We start from the raw sequence: 24,123 nt of genomic DNA on the forward strand, positions 1-24,123 counted from the left end.
CTTCATGGATTTTTATGAATCCTTTTTTTATTAATTATTTCAGTAATCGTTTCAGCCCTAGTATCTGGGGGTGCTAGAATTTGATCCAGCAACCTGCTGGTGCTCTCTGGGGTGATAGAACTAACCTGCTGGGGAGAGCCTGTTAAAGGGCACTTTTACTCTATGCCAGGTACCGTGCTTTTGCTACCATACTATCAGTACTTTGCCTTTACCATTAACTTCCAGTCAAGTATCAGTATTGAAAGTTCCTGTCCCTATAATGTCTATACAGTATGAAGAACTGCATGTGCATAACATATGATGCTGGTATTGATGTCACGCATTGAATTTGCAAGGAAGTCACTTTCCTACACATCTGTAATGTAATATTTTGCCATAAATTTTAGAAATCTGGGCAAATGTCTCGATCGATGGGCTTCATTTAGTGTTTGTGTCTCATACCATGATCATTTTCTCCCCGTGACAAACACCATGGAACTGTCCATCAATTTCTGTGCTGCAATGGACTGATTGTTAAAAAAATATATATATATATATGCAAATGTGTTGATATTCTGTCTGGCTCACAAATTGGGTTATTGTAATTGAGCAGAAAAGTAAGGGCTCTTCTCTCCTGGAACTCTGTGGGGTCTGTCAGCCGCAGTTTCGCGTTGCCGCTGCTCTCGTTGCCCTGGTGGAATCGCTGTGTGATGGGGGGGGGGCTGGCTAGCAGATGAGAAGGTCACCGAAGGGCCCCGGCCTCCATCCAGACCCCGAGGCCGGAGGATGTGAGGATGTGTCAAGGCGTGTTGGTGATTGTGTCCATTGCGTTCTAGTACCAGAGAAACCTTGAAAAAGCCACTGAAATAGTCGTTACTATTTTGTTGTCTTTTTAAACTTCTGGTAATTTGTGATCCGTGGGGAATTGAGAACCAGATGGACTCAACATTGTCCTATTTGGCAGCATAAATATGTGCAGTTTGTTAAAGTAACACTATGCGGTGACAGTGTTAATTAACTTATGATAACACAGCAGAATAATTAAAATATGTTTTGAACAGGAGCAGAGTTTCTGTTGCTTATACACAACAGTATCTGTTTGCTGCTGTTTGACCTTCATTTGGGAACTCCTCCTCTGTTCTTCCTAGGCCACAGAAACTCATTAAAAAAAAAAAAAAAGCATTACAATTTTTATAACAGATTCTTCATTTGAAGAAATTCACACATTAATTATACAATAGTACTACAGACCCAGCCCATCATTGCGCAGTACCCTAAGCCCATTGTGTGCAACTGGCCATGAAAGGTGAAACCTGTAACGTTAGACTGCTACTGGAAAATGACGAGGAGACGATAATATAAAATAACACATTTTTGTTTATTTAGCAACCCACTGGACAGAAACGGCAGCCAGCCGGTATTAGCCTGTTCTACCTTTTATTGCTTATGATCCACGGAAATCTGCAGAGATTAGCAGCTAGTTACAGCATTTCTTACACAAGTTAAAGAAAAAAAATAGCGGCAACAAGAAAAACAATCTAAACCTGACGATAAGATATCTGATAAAATGTCAAAGGTCTATGAGGATAAAACTTAAAACATCATCACGCAATGAAATGCTGCCTATGCTTCATGCTACATCTAATGTTAACGTTGTTGAATCTGTCTATTTGCTCATTTTCCAGACTCCTCACACTAACCAGCTTCAGCCAATCTGACTAGCAGAATATATTCACAGAAGTCTGCCCCTAGTGACTGATCCCTTAGGGTGATTATACATTGGGCAACGTTTTGAGCATTGTTCCCAGCAACAAGCAACAAAGTGAAAAACAGGGCAACTAATTAAGGCACTTAATCAGCAACCAATCAGAGAAGAGCAGATCTATTGCCAAGGAGACAGACACTGCAAAGACGGACACTGAAACTTTTGCAGCTGTCCGTTGTCTTGGCTTGATCCGTTTTACTTAAGTATCACATATAGCACAACACTGAGTAGATAATATGGTCAAAGGATACTTTGACAATTTTTAAAGGCACCATAGAATGAAGATGAAAATCTGACTACCTCGGCATGGTTGAATAAGGAGAGATTGGCAAATGGACCTGACATACCATGAATCTCAAACACTGTTGTTCCCTTTTCAAATATAAATCCTGTATTACATATACAGTAATATGGGTTGATTCAAAAACCCTAGACTGTTACATAACAGTATTAAAAATGATTAGAGTGTTCTGGTTGCAATCAGGGATGTAGAGGAGGGTAAACACACCTAAACGCTGTTAACACACCTTTTTTATTGTTTACTCGCTCATAATTATGCCAGTTAAAAATTTGAGTCGAAATATACCACGTCGTTCACTGCGTTAGCCTAAATGGCACACCCCACTAAACTATAACAAAATTTACTGTTTATCTGAATTTGCAGTTATCCTGTCATGAATAGATGCATCTCCTCAGTGAAAACTATCCCACATCACAAAATAAAAAGTTGTAGCTCCTCTTTTATTGTAAACACAATCCAGCCATGAGCTTTTATTTAAAGGCGTAAAAATCAGGCATTTTCAGGTTATAATAATTGCCAGATTACCATATTGTTATCATATGAATAGCACTATTTGCAAATGGGTGGGTGATCGGCACTGCTTCCTGACTCTGTTGTTCTTTATTTTCCTCACAAAGCTCTAAAACATATTTAGCCGCATATATATTTTAAAAGTAGTCCGTTCAAGGTTTCCGGGGGCATGTTTCATGTTTCATGTTTCTAGGACAAAACTTGTTGGTGAGATTTTGATTCTATTCCACACGTGGCATTGTTGACTCCAGAGGGTAAAAAAAAAAAAATTGAAGATACAGAATGTTTTCGATGCAGTAGACCCGCATACATTACGCAAATAAACATATTGTAGATAGTGTGTTAATCATTTTGATAAAGGACATGGAAGTTGCTCTATTTTTTTTTTTTTTTTTTACCTCTTTCACTCTAATTCTAGCAGCAGCAAAGAGAAATCGATTTACCTGAGACTTATGTTTACATGCTAATGAAGCTCTCATTCCCATGACAAATGTTAGTTACGACATATACTACTTACAACATGAATACATGAATGCACATATTAATTTACTCTATTAGGACTGTGAATCGGGGAAAAAAAACTAATCACACAGTGTTTTGTGGTTTAATTGCGATTAATCGCACCTAACATTTAAAACTTTTGCAATCATGAATATGCATAGATTGAATCCACAAATTAAAACAAAAACATTTAATAAATCCGGGGCAAGAGTTACAGAGATGAGAACATGAGAAAGCATTTTAAGAAATCATCTTGCATTGAAATATGGGTTTATTGATTGTTTATTGTGGTTACATGCAAAAAAGTTATTTGATTTTTGGCAAAATTTTGGGGGAAATGGACATACTTAATATATCTATAAAGGTTATAGTAATATCAATTGTTCTACAAAAACAAACTCATTGTGACATTTTTCAAAAAAATTTGAAGTTGACCCATATTTCAATATTTGTTTTATGGTTTAATTTAAACTTGTCATACAGATCATTCATTTAAAAAAAAATACTCATTGCAAGCAAGTACAAGCTAAATTTCAGTGCTTTCAAAAAGGTTAGAATGAGCAGGTGGCAACAAAAGTTCAATGTATTATAAATATGGATGTTAATTACTTATTCGCACACCTTGGTGAATCACTGGCAATATATATTTACATATAATTGCATGTACTCCACACTATTCAATCCTGACCATGTGATCTAAAATATAAAATGAAATTACCAAATGCCTGTAAAAGTGGAAACCTGATAACCTCTGAATGTAAGTGTAATAACATGAAAAATCTTAAGATTTTAACTTCTACGCCTTCAACAAAATAAAACATACTGCAGAGTGTGGTATTTTTATCCTATGCATGTCTCTGTCTGGCAATTTTTCTTAAATGAATTGAACCCGGCAGCACACCTTTCTTGTGAGATGCTAACTCAGAGAGACGCCTGGCGAATTAGATTGCATCTTCGTCTTAAATACATCTTAGACTGTATACAGCTATTTACATTTATTTCAGGGGAAAAACGATCATCAATCTGCACTTTTCCTCTCACAGTGGTGGGGTTGGAGAATAGAGGATTTTTTAGGTGTGAATTTTGGGATTCTGTGCAACATAATGACCTAAACTCTTGCATTGTTTGCTACCAGGAAGGAATATTATTGGTCTCCATTAAAATCTATGCTCATACTACTCTCCCATTTGGGTATCAAAATACTGCATGCATTAACGCGATTAAAGAAATAATGCATTATGTCTTTTAACAGTTTAAGGTATAGAGGTCATTTTAATTGTGTGGTTTCAAAGCAAGCCGGTGACTGTATGGTTGGTCTTGCTGATCAACCCCACAGTGTCACATTATGTGATCCTATCGTGGACCGTGGGTGGGATCTGAACAAAAAAATTTTGCCTTGGGGGCCCTGCACAGGTGATGTGCTGAGGCTTCTTAAAACTACATTGATTTCATTTGAAGTATGCGGCCCCATTTAGGGACAACAAAAATAAGGAAAGACGCGTATACTAATAGTACCCTACATGAATCTTTAAAAATTCGAACATGAATTTTTGCCAATGATTTATAGAAATATTTTTTACGATTCAAATTTTATGTGAACAATGATGTCCAACCTTCCGAGCCTAGTTCTTTCTCTCCGTGCATGTCGTTCTTGGCATTGTAATGGAGTTCCGCTGGTTTTGGGCTCATTTCCGTCACTGTTGTCCTGCAGGTGCTGGTGAACGACTTCTTCTTGGTGGCTTGTCTGGAGGACTTTATTGAGAACGCTCGCCTCTTCATCTTTGAGACCTTCTGCCGTATCCACCAGTGCATCAGCATCAGGTGAGTCCTATCTAGATGTCAAGAGGGCCCTGAAATTTTTTTTTGTACCTTCAAGAAATCATAGTATCCAAAGGTGGGTCCATCCAGCACAGCATCTGTAGTGGGCAGTTCTTGGCAGTTCTGAGACCTGGCTTTGAGGTTCCGTGCTTGGTTTTGTCTGCTTTGGTGGGTCTTCTGTGGGTCCCCCAGTCTGGCCGACCAAGTAACTGTTAGACAAAATGTTTAACAGTCCAAAGGGTGTTAAATATGATTGTACTTTCATAATTGAGATCTGCAGCACTAATCCAATTATTGCAGGCCAGTGGGTTAGAGGAGATAGAGCAAGATGTGTGTTAACCTAAATATTTAACTTGAAAGCTGTTGGCTCAGTAATTTATCTGCTGTGGGCTTTTGAGTGGTTTTTGTTAATTATGCATTAAAGAAGGAAAAATCAATCTGGCTTTTACTGCCGGATATTGAAGGGATGTTTGGTTGCCCATATGTTTGGATGCTGATTGCTGCTATTCGTTTTTTTAGTTTAGTGGAATTGCATTAGTGAGTGGTGGAAGCGTAATTGTAATATTAAACCTGTATCTGAAACTGTTCCATAGGAAGAGATCGGTCTTGGAGGTGAGACAGAGAACACACACAGTGTTATGATGTGTGGCTTCTTTCGGTCTGATTAAACCATTATTTTCATCAGGGAACTGCATACCTGTGGTAGGCTAGCGGTCGAGTTGAAAGCTGCTGCCGTTATCGGTGCATTCGCTGGGTACCAAACCACCTGGAGGCAAACGGGGTATTTTGAGATTCATCTGTAGTCCGATGATCACACTGAATGCTGGGAAGTTAGTACAACCTCAAGGGCCATGAATCAAGATTTGTCGGCCGCCTGCTGTTAGTCATGATACTGTGATGACAAAATAAGATTCTTCTTTGGTAGGTGGTTTGCTTGTATGCAGTTTGTGTTGACATGTGTGGGGCGGTGTTATGTTAAAAGCGGGGCAGAAAATACCAGGATTTGAGCTAACGACCAGTAGCCTGATTGTCTCCAGACCTTCCTTTACTCTGCCTTGTATCCTTGTTTTAATCATTTGGCTTTCCGCTATGTAAAATGGGCAAGTCTCCTACGGTTTTGATTTCCTTTTACGAAATGAACTCTGCAAGACGCAATCGGCCTTATAGCATTATTGGATCTGGTTCTTCCAGTGGAGCTTTTGGCGTCGCATTGAGGCCGGGTCTTCAGGTGCTGCCTGCCTCTTACGGGGGACTCTTTGGGGGTGTTCCACAAAGCAGGATTTCTTGCTGAGTCAGATAACTTGTTGGATTTAAGGTAGTCTGAGCTAGATGGACTTTATTCGCTTATATTTAGCCCAGACTACCTTAAGCCCCCTTTACACAGTGAAACCCGAAAAGGGCTCCTCCTCTTTGCGTGTGTCTTGTATGTGGATTCTTCGACCCAAAGAATGAGGCGTCGAACTTGGATGCCTCAGGAAGCCTGGCGGCATGTTATATGCTGATTCATTCTTTCACTGCTATCTGTCATTTACATTTTGCTCATTTGCAGTCACTGGAATTGTACCTTTGTGTGAAAAGGGTAATTCTGCAGTATAATTGCATTACTTGGAGACTGTGCATCTAGTCTGGTTTCTCAAAGAATCAATATAAATTCCAAGCTGACGAGTTGGGCCCTGATTCTGAGTGCCCGAACATAGGAATATGTAACCGTGTGTTACTGCTGACGTAAGACTCGGGTCATTTGGCTGTCAGTCAGAACCAGCCTTTCCTCCATCCTGGGGCTGGTACTGGGTTCGCTGCCCTTTCAAAGCTTGTTCACAGAAGAGGCACATAAGAACAGCCTGTTAGACCTTAGGGGGAAGGACCTGCAGGTTTTATCATGGGGTATGGGGCATTCCTCTGTGTTGAATTTGATTTGTAAAAGTGTTCTGTGTTTAATACAAGCCGGCAGTCATCTAACCTTGGGCTATTATGGGTCACTGGTAAATGGTATTAATGTATTAACCTCTGTGGGTACAATGCTACGGAATGCTACAGAATTTGAGAAATGCCATGGATTATTATCTTTTAGTTATATTTTTTTATTGTATTCTCGTGATTACAGAATAATTTCCGGTAACGCTTTACTCAAAGTGTAATATATACTTTAAGAATTCATTTTGAAGGTATTATAAAGACAGCTATAACTATTTATAAAAAGGCATAACGTTATAGCCATGTGTTTTATGCCTTATGAATGCTTTATGAAGCTCTCATTTATGATGCACTTTAAGCAAGCTTTGAAAGGGCAGCGAACCCAGTACCAGCCCCAGGATGGAGGAAAGGCTGGTTCTGACTGACAGCCGAATGACCCGAGTCTTACGTCAGCAGCAACACATGGTTAAATATTCCGATGTTTCAGAATCAGGGTCCAACTGCTCTGCTTGGAATTTTCCTCTCGGTCTTCTGTTTTCCCCTCCACAGGCCAAAAACTTGCTGTGGTTAATCGGAGTTACCGAATTGCCCGTAGGTGTGCATGTGTGTGTGGATGTTGTGTGACTGTGCCCTGCGATGGGTTGGTGCCCCATCCTGGGTTATTCCCTTCCTTGTGTCTGTAGCTTCCGGAATAGACTCTGGAACTCCAAGACCCTGCATAGGACAATTGGGTGTAGAAAATGGACAGATGGTATCGTGACAGCAAAGATTACGTGTGTTATTCATAAGTTGCAGTATGGATCCCTTCATCACGGACTTGAAAGACCTGAGGAAACTCTAAATCAAATATTACGAGACGCGATATTACACAGTGACATCAGGCTCACGTGGATGAACACAAATGTTAATATTTTCAAAAGCAAGGCATAAAACTACTTTAGCCTGCGTCAAGCCTTGATTGCGCTGATCAATATATTCCGACTCTACTGCCATTCCAAAGAGGATAACTCCCAGTCACCCACTGTGGCTGTAATATGATAAGCATTAGGTACTGTGTTTATCCTTGTAATTATTTTATCACGAGAAAACAATATTCATTCTCTCAATCTCAAGAAAATTATTCCATTCTCACGAGAAAACGGTATTTCCATACAATACTGTTCCAAGTAAATAATCTTAGAGGAAATTAGATATACGTATTAAACTATTCACTGTGGTTAGATCCACACCATTTTGTTTTTTTGTGTTTTTTTTTTTTATTATATATATAATATGGATAAGGTAATGAGTGTTTGTTTTTTTTTGGTCATGTTTTCCTTCCTGGTATGGATCACGGTTGGTAGTCGGCCATTTCATACGGTCCCCAGTGAGCATTTCACCAGTGCTCTAAACCAGCGGGTTTTGCCCTGGTCCTGACATCACAGCGAACTTGTTTGAAGTCACCAATGTGCAAGTGATCTTGCAGAGCATGTAAAATGTTTTCAAAGCAGTGTCTTAAGAGTCTGAAAGACAAAGAGCCATTTTGCTTTGTTGTAAACTTTCTCTGGATACATTTGGTGGGATAGAATGGGAATTTAAACATTCCAAGCCCATCCTGTCCTTCATTGCAAAGACCTGTAGTCATGCACATCCTGAGATCCAGCTCGGAAACACCGTCCACGTTTCACAGAGCATCTGTTGTCTTTTCCTTTAATTTGATTTAGTTTTTCCATTTTGGTACCGCACAGCTGCCCACCTTTTGTGGAGGTTATCACCGCTTTCCCCGCCGCCCCCCCCCCCCTTTCTAAACCAGCCCTACAACGCCTGAAGCCGTGTGTAACTTGGAAGAACTGCCAGTGCATGTTTCCTGCGGTGACTGGTCTGTTATTAAGTTAATATCTCCTCGGTTACCTTGTCAGGGTCTCGCTCTGCTAAATATTGGGATGTGCTGAGAGTCTCCCACCTTCTTCTTAGAGTCTTGAGGACACTGCCCCCCCCCCCCCCCCCCCATTTGGCATTATCTTCTTTAAGCGAGACTGACAGCTGCCCCACGGCTGAGTGCCTGCCCAGTGCCGCCCCCCTCCGGCATTCTCGCCGTGTCCCACACTCCTGCCCAGTGCCGCCCCCCCCCCCCGCATTCTCGCCGTGTCCCACACTCCTGCCCAGTGCCGCCCCCCCCCCCCCCCCCCGCATTCTCGCCGTGTCCCACACTCCTGCCCAGTACCCGCCCCCCCCCCCCCCCCCCCCCGGCATTCTCGCCGTGTCCCATACTCCTGCCCAGTGCCGCACCCCCCCCCCCCCCGGCATTCTCGCCGTGTCCCACACTCCTGCCCAGTGCCTTGCCTTCACAGCTCGTGGAAACAATCCGCGCCCCAAACCACCGTGAAATGACCTTTCTTATTATCCCGGCGGGAATCGACCAGTCAAGGGAACGATTGTCGGAAAATGAGTGTGAGAGCAGCTTGGCATGGTGCTGTCAGAGATCTCCTCCCCGCCCCTCTGTTTCTGGAAAGGGGGGAATAACAGAGATGGAAATGGACAGATTCAGAATTATGTGAAGATTCCAGCCTTGTTGCACATAGTTATGCATGTATGTTCTGCTGAGACTCTGTGTGTAGATGTGTGTTCTTGCCTTTCCTTTTGCTGTTTTAACTGCTGTACAAGTAGTTTTTATATATCCTGTTTAATTATTAGCTGAAGTTATCTGTACATCATAAGTTTAAGTTAAACCATTAAACAAATGTTGAAATGGGTCATTCTCACAAACTTGAGACTTTTTTTGAAAAAATGTTACAATTAAATAATGTGGGGAAAAATTGTGTGATGGTCTAAAGAGACAATTTCTTTTTTGTTTTTTAATGGCTTAGCTCAGTGTATATTGAGTTAAATGTAGGCTTTGCTGAAAGCTGAGGGCAGTAGCTTGGTCTTGTCTCGCTGAACGCCAGCATCACGGCGATTCTCACATTTCAGCATGCTGGCGGACAAGCTGAACATGACCCCCGACGAGGCAGAGAGATGGATCGTCAACCTCATCCGCAATGCCAGGCTGGACGCAAAAATAGACTCCAAACTGGTGAGGCTGTTTCCTTTTCCCTGAGATGTTCCATTTTGGAGGGTCTAGCCTTCTCGTTATGAGAGGTGCAGCTTGGAAAATAGATTAGGTCCTGGCAGGGCGTTTTCTGTCTTTTCCTAGGAGGGCAGCGAAGGATGGGCTTGTGTGGATGCACGCACACGCTTAATCGAGTATAATGGGGAAACGCATGCTAGGATACAGTACAGAGACGTCTAAAGTTTTTTTCCAGAAAGAGTCTCAGTGGTAGTAGATTAATTCGAGCCAGACGGGCCTTACCCTCTCACAGAGGTGGTGCTCCATGGAATTGGGAAGCCTGCTCTTCCTCAGCTTCACTTTGGTATTGCGTGCAACCGTGGCAACCGCACGGACCCTCTGCACGACTCGTCTTGACGTGCCTCCCTTCGGCGTTTCAGGGCCACGTGGTGATGGGGAACAACGCCGTGTCACCCTATCAGCAGGTGATTGAGAAGACCAAAAGCCTGTCCTTCCGCAGTCAGATGCTGGCCATGAACATCGAGAAGAAACTGAACCACAACAATCGAAACGAGGCGAGTGTCGTTTTTTTTTTTTTTATTATTATTAAATGTTCGTTTTGACTGCAGTCCTGAGAGGCGACCTGGAAGGTCTTCCTGCTGCTTATCAGTCCTGTTTCTTAAATGAAAGCTCTGCAGTGGGCCCTGGGTAATGTGCAGAATTGCTGGTGTCCCTGCTTCACACAACTAAAGCTTTTATCGCACTGCCAGTGATACTTCAGAACTTGGGCTCTGCTGACAGTCAGCAGGCGAAAATAAAACTGTCTCTCTCTCACACGCACTTTTTAAACCAACGTGCTTAGTGCTGCTTTGCATGGATCTGTAAAGTTTGAAGACTAGTTTTGGTGCATGAAATGCTTTTTGAAGTTCTCAGAGACCCAGTACAGATCTGTGCTGCCGCCCCCCGCCCCCCCCCCCCCCCCCCCCAGCCCTGAGTTGCAGCCTTTTTAATGTGTGGGTTGCAGGGGCTTTGGGTATCTTGTAATGGCTGAAAAGTGAAGAAGGCGATGTTTGTGCTAATTAAACACAGCGAGGGCTGCTTTCATTAGTGATTGTACTGATTCTGAAGATGTTTTAGGCAACACTTAATCCTGATTCAAATTTCAAATTTAGCCCTGAACAAGAAAAGCTTCTCTTTTTTTCCCCTCTGCGGATAAAGAATTATCATCTTGTTTTTCCTGTCATGTTTTTCAGACTCCAAACTGGGCCGCCCAAGATTCTGGTTTTTATTAAATTAAGTAAATGAGGATGAAGAACTTTGCCCCCCCCCCCCTTCCCCACCCCCACCAGACCATCCAGGCAGCAGAAGCTTGCATTTTTGGTACATCTGACAGTAGTTTCTCACACCAGGTCATTTTTTGTTCAATAAACATTTCTTCAAACTGGTTTGACGTCTCCTTGATTTATTTCTTTATATGAATAAATGGAATTCCAATGTAAGACTCATTTTTAGCGATGCAGTATGTCCTTGCTCTGTAATGATGGATATGTTCTGTGGCTTGGTGTATTTTTCTGGATGAAATTCAAGTATGACAGTAACCGGTCAGAAATGTCTGTCATTGTCACCCTTTTGGTTTTCTGAAAGCGCTTCCTTAATACTTGTTATATATAGTGTCTTTTTACTGAAGTGTGTGTATGTGTATATATACACATCTGTGTGTTACTTAATAGGCTACGAGAAACGAGAAATTAACACTACTTTCGTACTTAAGATTGAGCACCACATCTAGTGGCCAAATTTGGCAAAGCAATTTTAACCTTGTACTACAAAAATAAAAATAATTTGAAGATTTAAAACGTCTTCCGGCTTTGCATTAAGCTCGTGTTAGTTGTAAAGGAGTAACGGTGTAAAACCTTTAATTGTATCTACAGTCATTAATTGGTTTATATATAATATTCCGTACTGATGGTCGTATGGCAATATTCTCAATTTACTTTAAAGGCTGTTTTTCTTTTACTTATTTAACTGGTTCATTTAATTCATACGTATTCACCAAATACAGCAGCTTTTATATTTGATTCCTCTTGTATTGTTATCAGGCTCTTTGGGAAAATAATGGATATGTTACAGTCGGCCGACAGAAATCCCTGCATTATTCAGAACTGGTTTACATGCCAACTCAGAAACAAGCAAATGATACGCACCAATGTCTGAGCTGTTTCCGTTTACAAAGACGTTGTAATTTAATGTAAATTTTGAGAGAATATCAGACAGTGACACTAGGGAAATATTACACATAGGCTACTAATTGTCCCAGAATTTACTACTTGGCACTCTTTCGTGGATCCATGTACGTAATACCTTTTTAGATGATGATAAATCGAGGTGAAAACTTAGCTGGCGGTGTAAAAATTGGTATTTAGTCTGCGCTAGGACTGTGTATCTGGATGAATGCAGGGCTGAGATGCCCCACCGAGCGCTAGGACCCCGGGGAGCGCGGCGACCGGCAATGAAACGCGTGTCATTTTCAAAAATCTCTGCAAAGGAGAGGAAAAGTATGAGTCAAGACCCACGGGGGGTTTTTAAAAACATGCATGTCGTCTAAGAGAACCCCACATCCTCATGTGAGACGAACAAACGCCCAACTAAAAAAAAGACAAACTATGAAAACCTATGGTACTACTTAACCTCAACCGAGCGCAGATGTAAACTATTCAAAATCAGGATGCTTGTTCCTCCATTTGTCTGCTGCGAATAAAGCTGCTATAAGGTTTTAATTGTAGGTTATCATAAGTGACCGCGATTCTAAATAAGGACAAGCTTTCAATCAGGAGATCGGAGGATGAAAGGGTTATTTGAAACGAGTGGTTGAGGGGAAAGGTTGTACTCCAAACAGATCTGTTGACCAACTTTCGCGCAGGAGAGATGCTGCCTGCGCCGAGCTCGCAGTTTTACAGAAGGAGCTGCAGCTTAGTGAAGCGGACTCGCCTCTAATTAATAAAGGTAATTCAATCTGCGCAATTAAAATATCTGCCGTGCTAAACAGTGCGCAAAGAAAATCGCTTGCAATGATCTGAATCCCTGTAACTACCCGATTAAAATGTGGTTTTAAATGCAGCGCAAAATTTTGGACAATAACTCAGCCGAATCATCATCAAGTCGGTAAATTCTTTTGGTTGCTAGAATCTACATGATATGTGCATGTTCCTTTTGTTTTACAGCAAACGAGGGGACATCCAGGACAATTTTACGCGCCTCATAAAATGTTATCCCTTAAAGACTTTAAACGAAATTGTCGCGGCTCGTCTGTGACTTTTTGGAATCCGCATATGATCTGATTTTTTTTTTCTTCGAAGACTTCTGCATAAAAACTACGTATAAAAGGAGGAAGAAGAGCGGAAAATTATAGTAATATTGACACTTGTGATTCGGGTGTGAAGAGCTCAGGCACAGCTGTCCAGATGCAGTTTCGACTTTTCTCTTTGGCTCTTATCGTCCTGAACTGCGTGGATCATAGTCACTGTCAGCCGCACCACTGGAAAAGGAGCAAAAGAGGTCAGTGTAAGATTCACTGTATGATTCGTTGTATCGCACACACTGTACATCTGCATCGAACGAGGGGGAAAAAGTTGCTTCTTTAAATAAGTAGGTCTATATGAAGTATTCCGTGTGTATAGTCTACCTGCAAATGATTTTGTATTGATATACACTCGTTTATTTTTATTAGGAGAAATCGTGTTGCTGATGTAGAGGAAATGTGCACGGCAGCTGTGACCAGGTATATAAAGGAGGTCATTATACGCGAGTGCTTGTTTAGTCATATTAGCAAATCATTTATCAAATTTAATTGGAATTATTACAACTTGTCGTGTTCTCATGAGAGAACCCTTCAAGCTAAGGCGATGATGTAGTGATTTTAAGGTATCAGGGACAAGCCATCCGAAGTGAAGATACTAGACAGGTACACTAAGTATGAATATTTGATGCTGTACTATTATAAAATACGCGCAGGACATGTTCTTATGTATTAGGGTGAGTTTGCGACGTTAATATATTGATGGGGCTGACAGTGAGGCAGCAGTCGCAGGCTGTTCGCCCGTAATTTGGAGATGGAAATGCCCGCGGTGCACATAGTAAAACATGCTTAATAGCGTGAAAACTTGTTGCATTTTTACCGCACGGTACCAGAGACGGCAAGCCTGAGCTTGAAAACGCTTTTATGGAAATTGCCGTCATGAAGGTCAAATCAAAGAATAAATACATCATTAACCATAAGTATAACTGGTTATATTTGTAATATAACTGCTTTGCAATAATGCTCATTGATGCGTAAATCATCCGCTACATAATATGTGACTGATTTATTGTATTTGTTTTGGATTTTTGTTTGATGTTATATTTTAGAGGAGGATCCAGTCTGTAAAGTGTTTTGTCTTATTCGAAGTCATACTTTTATCCAGTATTTTCTTAATCATGCCATAATTATACCGAGCGGAGATACCCAGCGCTCTGTCTCCAAAGTACTGCAAGTTTTATAATATGGCTTAATGAACGCCCAAGTGACACCTAAAACGCCATGTGCGACTGCTTAAGACTGGCGAGATTATTTCAGTACAGCACTTAAGAGATGAGGTACGGGGGGGGCGCTGGGGGTACCGGTCCACCCCGAGGGCTTTGGGGCACCGCCACTTGGAGTCCTAGCCATAAAGTATGTACTGTGTCTTTAAATAAGCATAGAGCGCTGCGGCCAGCATAAAGCCAAGCATCTGCAATAACGTTCCAAGGGGGGCATTGGGCATGTTTGCTAGTTTCTGTTCAAAAAAACCCTGTAAATTACCATTTGATTGGGCTCTTACAAGTTAATGATGTCAGTGTTACACCTGTTTATGGTTTTAAGGTTTAGGTCGGTTAAGAAGTTTTATAGGTACAGTAATGAAAATAAAAACTGAAGTGTTAGGTGAAATGGATGTGGTTAGTTTGCATCCCTCAGCAGTCGTAAAAATTTAATATTCACCTTAAACAGGATTAATCAACCATGGTACAAGGACTCCAGACTATTAAGTAATTAAATTTAATAACTGACCATAATTATATTTAGCACTGTATTATTTCATGAGTCATAATATTATGGATTACCATCGTTACCTTTAAAAATGTATCATTTGGAAAGGTCAGCGGAGTTTGGGAGTTAATCACAGCACAATCTTGCACAGTGAGGAAAATCAGTAAACTTAGTTGTTATAAAACAGATCAAGTACATGTTGCATCTGCTTACAGTTTTGAAGGTCTGCTCCTCTGAGAGGCTTGTTATGTGTATATTAATGGAAACAAAAATTAAAAGTAATATCTGAGCTCATGTGGGTTCATGTAGGTCCCTCGACAATTGTGAAAAGAAAATGTATTCAAGTTAAACAGGATAAATCAATCATAGTACTGGGGTTCTGAACTATTAAGTAATTACATTTAATAACTGACCATAATTACATTTGGCCCAGTGTCCTAGTCCATCATGTTTACCATTACAGTTACACACCTACAGAAATACTCCAGAAAGGGTCAAGCAGCTTTAGAAGTCAGTCAGAGCCTAGTTATGTCCAATGAGTGAAGAAATGAGATGCAGGAACATCTGTAACCCTCTGAAGTTCTACGAGTTCAGGGTTTTGGACCGCTGCTGTAGTGCCAAACCCTGGATGTGATGTCAGTCACCCCACGGTGTGCCGATTCTCTAGCCTTGGTGCCTGATTAGTGCTTTGAATGCATTATACAGATGGTAAGTCGGGTCGTGCATCATTTCAGGTGGTGGTCAGGTATTAATCAAATGCCTCCCATACATGGACGGTCCTCATTCCTGGTAATATGGGACCATGCACATTGTGTCCCTGCCAGTCTCTGCATTAATGAGTTTGTGCAGGGTTTGTATACAGTACATTGGGGCTAATAAAACTTACAAGATGCAGAAATCTTTCACTGTTACAAGTTCAATATCCAAGTATCTTCCATCTGCTTATCCAGTACAGGATCACGGCGGGGGTGAATTAAGCTTACAGATGCAATATGTTTCTATCAAATATTCAAACAAACAATTGGGGCTCAGATTTGTAAGGGATTTTAAACAGTCACATCTATCCTATTTCCAACACTGATTATCCAGTACAAGCCTGGAGTCTGTCCCTGGAGATACAGTTACATTTAATTATTACATTTTAGTGTACAAACGCACCTCCAGAATTAATTTTGGTAACACTTTACTTGAGGGGGCACAAGTAACTTAGTAACTTAGTTACAACTCAAGTACAAATCATGAACAAATATAGTAACTGAATGAAATACATGAACTATCATGACCGATTAATGATGAGCAAACATTGGATCACTATGTAACTAACACTTAGTTTCTGCTTCATTAATAGATTAAGTAAGAGTGTACTAATTCATAGATTAAGAGTGTACTACTGCTACATTATCATAATCTTTTTACATGACGGTAAGAATTCAATAAAGCTCAACTGTCAGCATTTGTGTGTGACCCTAGGACCAAGGTGGTGGGTGATCATTCCAGAGTTTTGGCTGTCAGAGCTGCTCTTAAGGTTGCTGCAGCAACATACCACTGGGCTTATCGAGCTCGATTGGGTGAATATTGTCTGCTCTTTAATCATGTGGTAACTGTCATTAGTTTCACTCTCTGGAAATAAATGCCCTAGACTTAATAATGACACTTTGATTAAACAAGCAGGCTTCTATTGCCCTGTCAGATGCAAAAATCTTACTGTCTTCTCACAGCACACTTGTAATCAGTATTTTTCTTTTTCTTTTTGATGTTTGCCAAGTATTACCACTGCTTGTCCTGAGAGTAACCTGTAGTGATCTCCAGCACTAAGGAAAAAAGCACTGAAAATGTTGAAAAGTGGTGGAGGAATGGTGCCACTCTAGGGGGGGTGATGGTGATGCTCACGGCGTGTCCCCAGGCTTGTAAATGACACCTTTGTCTCGGACTCGTCTGCCTCCAGCTCCCTGTACCTCAGGGCCCATCTGCCAGTAATCAGGAAATCACCACAGGCTGCTGGCATCATTCCTTTTCCTGGCTGCCCTCGTCCCACCACCAGGCTGAGTGTGATCTCAGATGCTCCATAACATAATTTTCTTAATGGGATCAAACCTTCTGGCAGAGGCTGAGCGAGGCGAGCCGGTGTGAGTGGCCAGTGAACCTGCACGAGCGGGATGCCGTCGAGACGTGATTGCAGGAGCGAAGCAGCTAAAGATGGGGTTTCCAAGAAAACGAGCGTGTCAGAGCCCAGAGTCTGTCCTTCTAAACATACCATAGCAAATGTGTTGGACTGTTGTTGTAAAATCTCTGATTTCCTATAACTTTATGCTTGTTTTGGCATCTCCAAGTCACGTGCGGGTCATGCTGATTTCACAAAGGGGATCTGTTTTCTTTTGAAGGTGAAATTAGCCCTAAACAAACATTTAAAATTTTACGACAGGAATTAGATTTATTTAGTCTGGCTATCTAAAAGCTGTAGTCTATAAATGGTGTCTTCAGTGTCCTAATATTAGGAATCAAAGGCATTTCACAGCAGTAAGGAAACCGCAGGATGAATCATAGGGTCAATTACATGAAGTAGTGATCTGTACACACACACACACACACACACATGGTTAATTAAAACAGAACCTGAGTTGATGCTACTTTCCTTAAATTTGTTACAATGGTGCCATCATAGCCCTTTCATGTTAATGTGTCATCACACTGAGTGATGACAGGTATTGGCAGCTTGTGACAGCTGTCATGTTGTACCATCTATTAATGCTGTCACCTATGGCCATAATGGATTCTGACGATGCCAGTGCTGTTTCTGTCAGAATTTGTCATCCTTAGGAGTCACGGCAAAAGGGATTAGCTAACCTATATTACTGGAAAGGTATTTAAATGCCCTTGTGCTCTCCTAGCCTGCGCTGACAGCGCTCCTGTCTATGGGGGGGGGGGGGGGGGAGGGGAGGGGAGGGGAGGGTGCCCCCCCTCTCATTCCCTGCTTAATGATGCCACCTGCTGACAACTTAAAAACAGGACACAAGTGCAAATGCTTCCCAGGAAGAAGTGACCTGTAACGTGTGTTGCCGTTCTTCCTGATGACGAAGCACCTATGTCAGCTGTGACATTCTGTGTGACATTCTGTGACTCAGCAGATCTCTTCCATGATGAGCTGCTCAGGCCTTCCAGTCCATCGCCGCTTTAGAGCAGAAACGGATCCAATTAATCCATGACAGAATTTTGTTAATGATGTTTCTTTTAAAACTTCCTTGAACCTACAAGCACACATGGGGTAATGAATGTCTGTTGAATCTCACTTGAACCTAAGGTGTCTCATTACTTAAAACAGATAAGTATAACTAACTATAAGTATCACTATGTTCATCAAAAAAAAAAAAAAAATCAAAATGAACAATTTTCAGTTTGTTGGAAATTAATTATAGCAAACGGTACAATAAAAAAATATGTCTGTACATCACCAGTATAAAGTATTTTCAATTGTATTAATCTGACTAATTTACATAGAGCTTTGATAACAGGTGAATCCAGTTTTACGACCTTAGAGTCTCCTTGAGGCCTTGCAACCATTTGGTTTCTAATCCAGTTTTTTAACATCAGTTAAGACCATCCTGGGAAACTGGCCGTATATTTAATATATCCACCTTCCAGCTGCTTGTCCGGTATAGTGTTAGCCTGAGGTCTGTACTGGGGCACAGGGTACAGTACATGTCTATTGCAGTGCAGTGAAATGCTACAGGAAGCTAATAAATGCCAGATCTTCTCATTGCATGTTTTTGGCTGCACAGGGAAGCAGAATTCCCAGAAGGGACCCTTGCAACACCAAGAGAGCTTACAAACTCTACACAAGCACTGCAGTTGGATTCAAATCCACAATCCTGGAGGTGTGAGGCAGCAATGCCTGTATTTAGATTGATTGGTAACACTTTATTTAAAGCTGTCATCTATAATGGATTTTACGGAATAGATACCTTCATAATGCATTATAATAGTATAACAATAAATAAAGCATTACAGCATCTTCCATTGACAGTCATAAGGCATTATAGTGTTGATTATAAAATAATCATAAGCTCCAATGAAGCTCTCAGCTATAATGCACTACAGATACCTTCATAATGCATTATAATGGTCAGTATGAGACTTTGTACTGCAATATGTAGATAAGGGCTTCATAAAGCATTAATAGTGCATAATAAACATGGCTATAATGTGTTATGCCTTTTAATAAAGATTTGTAGTCATATTTGTAATAGTTTATGAATGCATTATAATGTGTTATGAATGTGTTCATAGATTCTTGTAGACATGGTATTCATAGAAAGTGTTGCCAGATATTTTATTCAGCAGTGATTAGTATGGATATCTCACTTATGGACATCTAGCCAGGAGATTAACATCCTGGGTATAACAGTCATTTGGCCAGTGGCCTGGGAAAGAGGAATGCCGGCCAAAGTGAGGCCTTTCAGGTGATACTGCACTATGATGTTATCCTCCAGACAAGAGGTGCAGGATGATGATGGGTAGGACAATGGTGATAATGCTGAAAATGGGATCTCAATAGGGCCATGCAGCACTGCATCATTAGTGACCTTCAGTATAATATCTGATCATGAGCTGGAAGCTTCTAGTCTGGACATTAAGAGGCAAAACAGGACACGCTTGGTGCAGACTTGTCTTTGGCTAGGAGACCACAAGAGCGAGTCACACTGGGCTATCACTGCAGGTCGATGATCCCCTGTCTGCACATATAAATCGGCAAGTGTCCAAGGGACAAGGAGCTATAAACGTTTGTGAGACTATAAAGCAGCAGGTTTCCCTTAGATATGTCCTGGTCTAGCAGATTCTCTCTCGGATTTCGATTGGTCACCTCGTTAGTGCATAGAGTGTTTGAAGATTCTTCGGAATTCCCCTGGAACGCTGTGGAGGACGTTGGAATGCCAGTTCTTGGATATGGTCTCATCTTGCACATCTCAGGGTCAAAGTTCACAGTCCATGGTGAGAAAGACATGGGTGCAGGAGAAGGTGCCGTACTGACGTAGAGCAGTCATTCCGCTTGCTCCTCGTGGGTTTGGCATGCATCTCTCAGGAACGTAGCACACGGTGAGGTTCTTGCTTGTGTGAACCCCCGCCATTAATTCCAGATGTTCGGATTTGAAGTTTTCACAGACGAGTTTCCTGTTCGTTCTCTGAATCGCCACGCAAGGGATGTGTTGTGGTTGAACTTGTGGGTGAAAGGCTTGAAGTCCCCAAGGAGGTGCTGTTGCAGGACCTTTGTGTTATTTGACTTAAATTGCATCTATAAATATTAAACTTTCTGTAATATTAAACATTGCTTGGGATAGAGGTTGTCGCTGAGAATTTGACTAATTGATTTCATGATGTAAATCTTTGTTTTACCAAGCTGGGAAACGACAGGTACCCTCTGAAAGCTGAGAATCCGTCCTCGCTTGTCGCTCAGAGACTCATGCTTTGCAGGACAGCAGCTCTGCATTTTTGAAAGGCCCTGTTTTCTCAGGTTTAGTAGTTAACGCTGGTCTTCACACTCATGCTGTAATGCAAAACTGTGACGGGAAATGGGGAAGGCACCACAACTTTTGTGGCTTAACTTTCTCCATTCCGGAAGAAATGTGGGGTGGGGTAGAGTAGGCTGGTGTTGACGGCCTCGGAGACGATTTTTGCACATGGAGCCGTCCCGTCAGCACCAGATCAGTCTGGGTTCTCTTCCTGTGGATTCATTAAGCCCATATGAAACTTCCTGCTGGGTGAGCCTATTGAAGTGATGTTCGAGAGTGTAATATGAAGCTTGGTGAGTGGAATAACATTAGTCTAGTGCCATTTTAAACAGCTCTTCCTGAAAGGACCTGGATATGAGAGGCCATTTGAGGTCATCTAATTTCCTGAGGACAATTATCACTGTCGGATGAGCTTAATTGAAGCTGATTGGATGAGATTTAGGATGTTGGGGATGGTACCTGTTTTTCTGAGGAATGCTTTTTGCTTAGAATAATGAAAATCCTCTTTGGCTAAAGGTTTAAAACTTAGTTTTTATCTTTTTACTGCATATTGTAAAAAGTGCATTTGTTGTAGATTTTCATGCTCTAAAAGTTATGAATTTCAGGTATTTTGTTTTCAAAATCTATGTCTTAAATGTAGCTGAATGTTTAAACAGAAAGGGGTAGTGATACACAGAGATTTGTGGAATGAGCTAACAATTGTCTGTAGTTGGGGCAGATGGAAATTTCTCGAAACATCAGCACAGAATAAGGGACCCAGGTGGTAAGAAGCCTGAAAAATCTGAAAAAGGTCAAATAGACTCATGTAATGCCTTGAAATTGCTTAAAATAGTCAAAAGAGCAAGAGAGTTGCTCTGGATTTTTCATTTCCGATCTGTGAGCTTTGGACATGCTTAATTAAGCTCTTGTCATCATTTTTCAAGAGAAAAAGAATTTAATCAGCTGTGGAGTAAAGATCTGAAAGACATACAGTACTGTGCAAAAGTCTTAGGCAGTCCAAAGAAATGTTTAAAGCTGTTTATCTGGGTAGCAAGTGTACTTTACTTAGAACAAAAAACACAATTTAACATTAGAACATGTGCAAATTAAGAGTAAGACAATGAAAACTAGTAATAATTTCTTCTGTTTTCTAAAAAGTTACTATATCTAGTTGGATGGCTAGATGAACGCCGCTTCAGTTTCCAAACTTCTCCTCAGGGGCACCTCAGCCGTTCCATGATTTTGTTAAATTTCACCAACAGCTCAATTAAATGATTAAATAAATTGGTTTTAAAAGTCAGTGACAGATTGACTAGCTGTATGAGCTGTGCTAGTGCATTTTCTTTGCCTGCCTAAGACTTTTGCATAGTACTGTACTCTCTCCTCTGCCACTCCTGTGATAGCAAAACTGTCTTACTGTGACTTAAAGCTAGGAGCTACATCAGCATGCATTTTTATATTAAACTGTCAAAGTGAGAACCTCTGTTGCCTGATTTGCTGCTAAAATGAATGAGGCAAGTATCTCATCAGTCGCCTTCCCTTTCATACTTACGTACCTACTGGCTGCAGCTTGTGGAAGTATTAATTCACGGTGCTGGAACCGGAGTTGGGTAATTCAGGTACAGAGAGTCCAGAAAAAAAGTCCAGACCAAGATGTTGTTTCAACCAACCAGCTGAGCATAAAGAGTCACAGTCACAGAGTTCTCAACTGGTTGGGTGAAACAAAACGCTGGTCTGGACTTTTACTCTCTGGACCTGAATTACCCAACTCTGGCTGGAACCCTCGTCAAAGGACCAGGATAGACAGATGTCAGGAAAGGAAGGGTGTCTCTGCTGCTGGGATTCTGGGCGTCTATCTGTATCATGTCACAGGGCCGTCAATCGGTAGCTGTAGTTAATTAACATGGGCTCCGCATATAATGTGACATCATAACAGATTGGCAGACTAATTTTATTTATTGACTCAGCTATGGTGTGGTGCTTGTTGCCTTACACCCCCACAAAGGAGGGTTTGGATCCTGCCTCACTCTGTGCATTGCGGAGTCTGCATGCTCTATCCTTGCCTGGCCTCCCTCCATTACGTACTGGCATTCAGGTAGATGATCTGGTGTCTCTAAAAGGGCTGCAGTGCGAGGCCTGCTATGCACTGGCATCCCATGCCGGCCGTTTCCCTGCTCTGTGCCTTGTGCTCCCTGACATGGGCTGCAGCTCACGCCCCCACAGCCCTGTGCTGGATAAATAGTCAGCGGATGAATGGATGGGCTCAGTGAGAAACGCTTCACTTATCATCCCCAGGAAGCCTGCTGTGGGTTGAACAGAAATGCGAAAGAGAGAACATGTAGTTTTGCAGACTTTCTGTCATTTCTTTGCAGTTCATCCGTGTGCTGTAGTGCATCACTGTAGTGGTATGTTGCCAACATTTTATTGTTTACAATGAAGTTTAATTTCAAGGATTACACACCCATGTTAGGGCTCATGAGTCTTGTAATTTTCAGGAATTTCATTTTTCTGGTCCATAAAAAGCAGTGTATTATCCTTTGGACAGAATCCCTTGTCTGCCTAGACGGATCAGCAGAAAGAATGGGTGGGATGTGTTCCAGTGCCTTACAGCAGCAGGTTCGCGTTCCGCTGACACAGCTGTAAGAGGATATTCATGTGAGTAGCGTGTGTCATGTTTGATGAACAAGTGTGAGACAGCAGAAGCTACTGAGTAACTCTAAAGCAGAAGGACAGAGAGGGAGATGAATGTGACCTGTTTGTGTTAGAGGAAGCGGGGGTTCAGTTGGCTGTTCAGTTTGGGGGCGAGAAGAACCATTAGCATGGAAACAACAAAGGGACAGCTTCCTGCTGCTCAGTGCTTGATACTGATGCTACAAACCCTTTGTCCCCAAATTTATCAAAAACCAGGTGCCCCACTGAGGAAACCTACTGTCCCACCAGGGGACAGAGGCCGTATCATGCTTTCTGTTTCACACCAGCACTCTGAATAAATAAATAGGACCCGTTTCTTTCTCAGAAGAATAGGGCTGCAGGTTCATTAAAAGCTGAAGGATTAGCCTTAAATGTAAACATGTGCGTTTCTGCTCCAGTAATCGGAGGGTAGAAATATAACCTGATCCTGACTGCTTCCAGCTGTGATGGGGAGAAGGTGAGGTCCGCCCTGATTTTCTGCCAAATTAGACGGCAGGCGTACTCATCTCTCACACCTGCGAGAGGCGTGATCGCCAGGGCAGCCTGGCTGCGCCGAGTTGACTGGGTTCGCTGCCCAGTTTTGCCGAGCCCCATTCACCAGGCATGGGATGTGGAGGAGCCTACTTCCCAGAATGCCGGAGTTCCTGCTTTCAAACTGGCCTCCCAGTCAGTTATGTACCGAGTCTGTGTGTGTGTCTGTGTGTGTGTGTGTGTGTGTCTGTGTGTCTGTGTGTGTGTGCGCGCCTTTCAATGTTTTGTTTATATGATCCTCCTCTTGTTTTGATCGCCCGTCCCCCGTGTATGTCTATAAGCACCAGCCACTTCACGCTCCGGGGGGGGGGGGGAACTTTGCAAGCAGGATACGGCATTTTCCTCACATGAACCGCGGCGCAGTTGCGATTCGCCCCCCGGTTTCCGCTCTGTGGGGATGACCGATTTGAGGATTTACACTCCCTGCAGCCCTGCACCGGCGTGGCAGACGGGACCAGCGTGCGTTTTGACATTTCATCAACTGCCTCCCAAGGGACCACAAGCAGGCCGAGAGAAACTCTACCAAACATATTTTTCCCATTT

The 24,123-nt window shown here is 42.0% G+C and overlaps 2 protein-coding genes across 2 annotated transcripts in view; both read left to right on the forward strand.

The window, feature by feature from the left end:
• The window catches only part of eif3eb (eukaryotic translation initiation factor 3, subunit E, b), a 29,839-nt gene extending 18,581 nt beyond the window's left edge, over positions 1-11,258 (forward strand). Inside the window, exons 10-13 of the mRNA XM_023803980.2 lie at positions 4,768-4,877; positions 9,738-9,840; positions 10,254-10,388; positions 11,067-11,258. Coding sequence (XP_023659748.1) covers positions 4,768-4,877; positions 9,738-9,840; positions 10,254-10,388; positions 11,067-11,105 — 387 coding nt within the window. The 3' untranslated portion in view covers positions 11,106-11,258. The remainder of the gene's footprint in view (positions 1-4,767; positions 4,878-9,737; positions 9,841-10,253; positions 10,389-11,066) is intronic.
• A 1,047-nt stretch (positions 11,259-12,305) lies between these two features.
• Positions 12,306-24,123, forward strand: part of LOC111839753 (R-spondin-2-like) — a 38,469-nt gene continuing 26,651 nt past the window's right edge. Inside the window, exons 1-2 of the mRNA XM_023803978.2 lie at positions 12,306-12,816; positions 13,035-13,368. Of these exons, the coding sequence (XP_023659746.1) occupies positions 13,275-13,368 (94 nt within the window). The 5' untranslated portion in view covers positions 12,306-12,816; positions 13,035-13,274. The remainder of the gene's footprint in view (positions 12,817-13,034; positions 13,369-24,123) is intronic.

This window comes from Paramormyrops kingsleyae, chromosome 23 (assembly GCF_048594095.1).
Source record: "Paramormyrops kingsleyae isolate MSU_618 chromosome 23, PKINGS_0.4, whole genome shotgun sequence".
NCBI classification, from domain to species: domain Eukaryota; kingdom Metazoa; phylum Chordata; class Actinopteri; order Osteoglossiformes; family Mormyridae; genus Paramormyrops; species Paramormyrops kingsleyae.